This window comes from Mus musculus, chromosome 17 (assembly GCF_000001635.26).
Source record: "Mus musculus strain C57BL/6J chromosome 17, GRCm38.p6 C57BL/6J".
NCBI lineage: Eukaryota > Metazoa > Chordata > Mammalia > Rodentia > Muridae > Mus > Mus musculus.
In genome coordinates, this window is record NC_000083.6 from 36948204 (window position 1) to 36955142 (window position 6939).

Here is a 6939-nt window from a genome sequence, read left to right on the forward strand (position 1 = left end):
TTGAACACCCTCTTGGAACTTTATCTTGCACATAAAAGAACTAATGGTGCTACCTCCTTCCTCAACCCGGGAGCAACTCAGGCACCCCAAACATTCTGTATAGTCTCCCATCCTTCCCTTGTGTATAAATGGGCCTGTATTTAACACACTGTGCAATGTTGGGTTATTTATTTTGTGCATCTGTGGCAATAAATGAGATCTAAGTGGTGCCATGGGTTTTGCTGATTTCTGTACTGTGCACAGCCAGAGGCCTGGAGGGCAGTACCCAGATCCTAGCACCAGCCGGGGAGGGCTGAGAGAGCAAGACACCTGGGTTGGCAGACACCAAAGCCTAGGCAGGAAAGGGTAGGAGCATACTGCAGGGGCCTGTCCCCTCATCTCTTTGCTTTCTCCCTCTTTCCTTTTAGGGACCCAGGCCCCTAGGACACCAATGCTGAAGCTCAAAGATTAAAGGCTGAGAAAATCATTGGCTCTAAGTCAGTGGTCTCAGCCAGCTTTGTCAGAAATGTTATATTCAGGACATGGCTATTTTTTTTTTTTTTTTGGTTCCACTTTCCATTAGGTGTGAATGACAAAGACCTCTCCTAACTCCTTTGGAGAGCCATAAGGGGTAAGAGGAGCAGAAGGGCCAGGGAACCCTATAGTCTCCACACAACCTTACATCCCACAGGCAAGAACTAAGATTTAGGAAAACTGCATCAGTAGAAGAACCATAAGCCAGGATTAATACGCAGAACTGGGGTGCAAGATTGCCTGGCATCTGATTGGAGCCCTGGCAGTGAAAGCTGGGACCGTTGAAAACCCAGTTGAAGTGCTTGGGACTCAAGCTGAGGGTGCAGGTGGCCAAGATACTGGATCCCAGGACAGGTAGTTTGGCAGTGAGAACAAAAGGGATAGACTGGGACCAAGATGCCTGGATCCCAGGCATGGGAGCAAACTGTAGGGAAGCAGGGGCTGGGAGAACCCAGAAGCCTGGGTTCTGGAACAGCAGCAAGTCAGAATTCCAGGATCTGTATCCACCCTCCTCTTCCTCTTCTCTATCACTCAGGAGACGGAAGAAGGGGGCAGGAGAACGGAGGCAATGGGTGGAGTCCCCATGTCAGATGGATATATTTGGGGCAGGCAGACACATGAATGGTGAGAGGGATTTAGTGCTGCATAGGTCCTGGAGGGGGCTTAGAGGGATCAGGAGGCTGTGGAGGAGTGGTTGGGGTGGGTGCTGGGGTTGTAGGACGCCGTCCTTTGCGGTGACCCCGTACACAGTGCTTATGACTACAGCCTTCTTCTTCATCCTCATCACTCTCGGTGGAGCTCTCGCCAAAGGCCCGAGGCTTCTCATAAATACAGCAGCCTGAATGGAGAGAGAGAAAGCCAGCTAAGAAGGATGAAGAGCAGTGTTCAGTCAGTTTCATTTCCACCAGATCTGTGTGAAAACCTCTCCCTACTTTTCTGGAATCCAGCTGCCTTAGCCTCTTCCCCCAGGAATTCAAGAGAGAGTCGGAAAAACCTGACTCCCATTCTGCCATGGCTTGCCCCCGCCCCCACCCCTAACTCCAGGCAGTTGGTACCGCATAGTTTTATTCCCACCTATTTTTCTTTCCAACCAAGAACTCGATAGAGCTATAAAGCAACAGTGAGATGGTGGCCAGGGACACTGGGCCACCCACACTCACATTTCGACGAGCGTCGCCCCATATGCTCATTGTCCACAGTGTCACTGGACCACTCCACCTTCTTCTCTGGCTTGCGTTTCCGAAGTTTCATAGTTAGGCTCTGATTCTCCTGAAAAGTTAAAAGAGGTGTGGGCCCATCTGACTCACTTCCTCTTGATTTTTCCTGTTTCCTATGGAACCTCCTTTTTTCTCTTCCCTGGCTCAGTCAGTAACACACATCATGCCCCTGGAGAGGCAGGACAGCCTGTTTGTGGAGAGTATGAATCCCTGTTCTTGATAACCAATAGTATGCAAAGAAGGCAATTCTTAAACTAGGGAAGGTGCCAGCAAATTGGCAAACTAAGATACAACCAACGCTATCACCCTTGGTGGCATTAATATATGAATGTTATTTTCTCCCTTTCCTGTGACTGGCCTTTGATCTCACTTTCTTCTTCACACCTCTTATTCATGTTCTAAAGAGACTGAGGTATGTAATCTCAGCACTTGGGAGACTGAAATGGCCTCTGCAACATGGTATAGCTATTTTCTCAGAAAAAAATAAAATAAAATAAAGCAGGGATGGGGAGACATCTCTGTTGGTAAAGCTCTTTTGGTGCAAGCATGAAGACCTGAGTTTGATCCCTTGTATCCACGGGAACAAAAACAACAACAAAAAGTCAAATGTGGTGGTGGTGGTGGTGCAAAAAGGCAGATCTCTTGCTAGCCAGACTAGCCTATTTGGCCAGCTCCAGGCACAATGACTCTGTATCATAAGTAAATAAATAAATAAATAAATATAGACCATGTCTCAGACATCTGAGGTTAACTTCAGGCCTACACACACACACACACACACACACATATCAAAATAAAACAAATATCCAAAACCCTCCTTCTACAAAAAAGCCTTCATTCTTTCTTCTCTCATCTTCAAGCCCAGGGCTCCCTAATCCTATCCACTTATTCTTTAACATTCTGGCATCTCTGGTAATAACTGCTAAACTACTAATCTCCTTCAACCCAGACATTGTCAAACCCAACGCATCTTTCTCCCTTTGAAAGCAATTTGTTTTTGCAAAAGTTGTTTGCTCATTTGCTTCTCTCCTCCCTGATCTGCCAAAACACACTTCACCTTATTTTCTTGTTTCCTCATTTCCTCCGCTTTAACACGCACCCATTCCATGACTATCTATTGGTAAGCACTATTGGTAAGTACTCGTTCTGTACATTTGCCTCCAAAACCACGCCTTCTCAAATGGCGTTTCACTTCCTCCCAGTACCTTTCTGGCTCCTTAACCCAGTTTCCGTTTATTACGTACATAGACCACCACCCCAAGCCTTAACACCTATACTCTAATTGTAACTACGGATTAAACAATCCTTGACCAGTCACTTGAACCATTTGAGCGGCTCCAAGCATCTCTATTTAGTTCCTTGCGATTTTCCCAATAAGAGTAAACCCCACATGATGTCCCAGATCCCAAACCCACCAACTTTCCAAACCCCCCTCCCCCTCCCAGTGCCTCCCAGACCCCTAAATAGACCCCCTGCCCGCCTTTCTCACTGGCTCGGTTGTCTCGGTAACCGTTGTCTCAGTAACCGTTGTCTCAGTGACGGTCTCACTTATCCCGGCCCCTGTCTCCGCCATGGCTAAAGCGAAAAGCGAGAAAGCGGGATGAGACACCCTTTCCTTTTTCTGAGCCTCAGAGATCTAAGAGAACCGGTACAAGACTCGGAGTAGAGGCCAGGATGCTCTAGCTTCTTAATCTCCCCTACTCCTCCACGGCCTCTGCTTCCCCACCCCTGGGGAAAACCTGTCCAACCCCACTTCCGGCCTTTCACTTCCGGTTGTGACGCATCCTGCAGAACACAGTTTCCCTTCCCCACCACCGCCTGGGTCAAAGCAGGCGTCGCCAGAATAGTTCCGCCGTAATGCAATAGTGCGCAGACGCTGAGGTTGGCAGAAGTGATGTCATAGTGGGGGGGGTGGGGCTAGGCAAGGCTTAAGTTCATTGGCTGGTCAACTCGAGGCCGTTGTGCTGAAAGGATGAGGTCTGTGTGCCTAGAATCCTTACCCTATCTGCTGTATCCATAAGCTTAGGTGAAAAAATTAGGTGGGACAGGGAGCTATCTCCAAATTCCTTTTTATCATTCTGTCAAGGAGCGGTTTTCCAGGAGCAGGAAATACACTGGGTTCTAGCCGTCTCCCTGTTTGTTGATATCCCAGTGAAGGTACACTAAACCTGAAATTTTTTGACTGTAGTAGGCCCTAAGATTAAAGCCTGAAACACCTAGATTACCATTTAGCTCCCAGTTTGAGGAATGCAAAGGTTAGATGCAGGGGGCAGAGTAACAAATCCAAATTCATCTGGTTAAATTTTGTTAAATCTCTCCACTATCCATCCAAAAATACCAGTTTTTGTTTCCTTACAATGAGAAACTAGATTTAGATAAGATATATGTATAATACATATAAGTGCATCTTTTTTGTATTGTCCTTGTAATGGTTTTCATTTAGGCTTACTATGCTCGAGAGTCCAAACGGGGGGAGGGGGCTCTAATTTGTAAGCTCCTAGCTTGTACAAACTGTCGTGGCAGCCCGCCTACCTCTTTTAACCAGACATTGAAGGTTTTTTTTTGTTTGTTTGTTTGTTTGTTTGTTTGTTTTGTTTTGTTTTCCCAAATAGGGTTTCTTTGTGTAGCCTTGGCCCTTTTGGAACTCTCTCTGTAGACCAGACTGGCCTCAAATTCAGAAACTTACCTGCTTATGCCTCCTCCAGTGTTGGGATCAAAGGCCACCACCACCACCCAACAAAGAATTATTTTATTATTATTATTATTCACTTTACACCCTGTTCACTGCCCCTCTCCCAGGTACTCCCTCCCACAATCCTTCCCCCATCCCCATCCCCTTCTCTGAGTTGGGTGGGATCCCCCTGGCTATCCCCACACCCTGACACTTCAAATCTCAGCGACACTAGGTGCTTCCTCTCCCACTGAGGCTAGACAAGGCAGCCCAGCTAGAAGAACCTGTCCCATGTACAAGCAACAGCTTTTGGGATTGTCCCTGATCCAGTTGTTTGGGACCCGCATGACAACCAAGTTGCACATCTGCTACATATGTGAGGGGAGGACTAGGTCCAGCCCATGTATGCTCTTTGCTTGGTAGTTCAGATTCTGAGAGTCCTAAGGGTTAGTTGACTCATTTGGTCTTCCTATGATGTTCTTATTCCCTTTGGGACTTGAAATCCTTCTTTCTATTCTTCTATAAGAGTCCCCAAGCTCCTTCCAGTGTTTGGCTATGGGTATCTGTATCTTGAGTGAGCAGCTGGGTGGAGCCTCTCAGAGGACAAGAAGCATGGTATGTACTCATTATAAGTGGATATTATCCACAAAATACAGGTACCACAGTACACTCCATGGCCCAAGTGAGGACTCTTGAATCTCATTTCGAAGGGGGAATAGTCATAAGTCAGATGGAGGAAGGGAACTGGGAAGGTGGGGCAATGGGGAAAGGAATAGGGTGGAGTCAGGATCCAGTGTGGGGAAGGACAGGAAGAGTTGGCTAGATGGCCATGAAAATGAATGGAAATCTGCAACTAGCAGGGGTGAGGGGTTGGGGGAGAACTTCCCAGGATGAGGCAGAGACCTGGGATAGAGGAGGCACCCAAGAGTCAGTGGAGGTGACCTTAGCCGTGATTCACACATCAGGGACATGGAATCTGAAGAACCTACCTCTGTAGTCAGGCAGGACCTCAGTGGATCAAGACACACCAATCCACCCACAAAACTTTGAACCTGATATTTGTTCTGTCTATAAGAAAGGCAGGCACAGGGGATGGAGCAGAGGCTAAGGGATGGCCAACCAATAACCCTGTCCAACTTGAGACCCATCCCATGGGCAGGCACCAGTCCCGGACACTATTAATGATACTCTGTTATACTTGCAGAAAAAAAAAAAATTAAATTGACTGCTCTTGTAAAATTTGCTATTCTAGCAAGATAATAGGCCATAAGACTATTTCTGCTTTTGTAATCAAATTTACCTATTCTGCTCAATGGCTAAGACAACTAACTGCAAGACATATGCTAAAATTAGACTCTGCCTATGTGTAGACAGAATATATGTAATCTGGTGGTTTCTAACTTTATAAGCTTTGATGCTGCTTCTTGGGAATGCTCTCAATTGCAATCTTGGTGCCATGAGTATTTAATAAAGACTCTTATTAATTTGTTTATGGTCATGGGGAATCTCTTAGACCCATAAAAACCTCATTCCAGACTCCATCATTTTATTATAGTTTTTTCTTTTTTTATATCTATATCTCTACTTCACCTAAATTTCCTTTGGAATAAGACCGATTATTGTTATTTTTTAGTTTTTAGTCATGTCGTGATATAGCTCACACTGTATCTGTGAAGTGCTGGGATTACAGGGCATATATCACCAGCCTGACCAGAATAAATGATTAAGAGTAACACACATAACATCAAGGCTTCATAGAAAAATAACTTTAGTAAATTCAAAAGGGAAAGGAGTATTCTGGGTCGACGATCTTATTCTGAGAACAAAGCATGGTAGCCGGAGGGGACCAAGGAGGCATCAAAGACGAGTATCTTCACTTCCGAGAGAAGGAAAGGATTGTTGCTGGGTTGCCAGAAAAAAGGGTCAAGAATCTTCCTTTTCCTGAAACCTATGGAGGAAGAAGACTCGTTATATTTAACCAAAAAGAATATCTAATAACTGATATCTAATTATTACTATGAAGTACGCAGATTCCCTAGGACAGAAAATCACTAGCCAAGAGAAAGAAAAGGCTAAACTGTAATTCATAAGAAAAGAAAAAAAACTGTAGCTGGACATGGTGGCACAGATCTTCCTCAAAGAACCCTATCCATGCTGGGAGTGCTGCATTCATCCACACTGTGAGAAACCTGGAGTTCACACTCAAAAATTACAAAGCAAAACAGTACCATGAAAAGGTCAGCAGAAACTGGCAGTATCAGATCCTCAGAAACATCGGATATCAGAATCATCACACACACAAACATTTTCAATATACTTAACATACATTTAAAGAATAAAAGGAGCAATTTTAAATGATTAATGGGAGCTGGAGATTTGGCTCACTGGTTAAGAGTACTTGTTGCTGTTGCAGAGAATCTAGGTTTGATCCCTAGCAACCACACGGTGGTTCACAACCATCTTTAACTCCAGTCCTGGGAATCTGACATCTTTTTCTAACCTCTCTGGGTATCAGACATGCAAATAGTACACTTACAT

The 6939-nt window shown here is 45.3% G+C and overlaps 2 protein-coding genes across 3 annotated transcripts in view; both read right to left on the bottom strand.

The window, feature by feature from the left end:
• Nucleotides 1-151: 151 nt before the first annotated feature.
• Nucleotides 152-3589, bottom strand: Ppp1r11 (protein phosphatase 1, regulatory inhibitor subunit 11). Its single transcript, NM_029632.3, has 3 exons — nt 3220-3589; nt 1674-1782; nt 152-1351 (listed from the first exon to the last, which is right to left on the bottom strand). Exons 1-3 carry the CDS (start codon nt 3301-3303, stop codon nt 1149-1151), a joined length of 396 nt encoding a protein of 131 aa, NP_083908.1. The 5' UTR covers nt 3304-3589; the 3' UTR covers nt 152-1148.
• Nucleotides 3590-6154: 2565 nt separating this feature from the next.
• Znrd1 (zinc ribbon domain containing 1) overlaps nt 6155-6939 on the bottom strand; it is a 4168-nt gene continuing 3383 nt past the window's right edge. For both annotated transcript variants that reach the window (NM_001355422.1, NM_023162.4), the window contains one exon: nt 6155-6349. In NM_001355422.1, the coding sequence (NP_001342351.1) occupies nt 6325-6349 (25 nt within the window). In that variant the 3' untranslated portion in view covers nt 6155-6324. The remainder of the gene's footprint in view (nt 6350-6939) is intronic.

Excerpts from the sequence above, each read along its gene's own strand:
- Ppp1r11 (NM_029632.3), bottom strand. The coding sequence starts at position 3,303 with ATGGCGGAGACAGGGGCCGGGATAAGTGAGACCGTCACTGAGACAACG. Across the intron at positions 1,783-3,219 it reads TTACCGAGACAACCGAGCCA|GAGAATCAGAGCCTAACTAT; the intron begins GTGAGAAAGGCG and ends TTAACTTTTCAG. Across the intron at positions 1,352-1,673 it reads GGGGCGACGCTCGTCGAAAT|GCTGCTGTATTTATGAGAAG; the intron begins GTGAGTGTGGGT and ends CTCTCCATTCAG.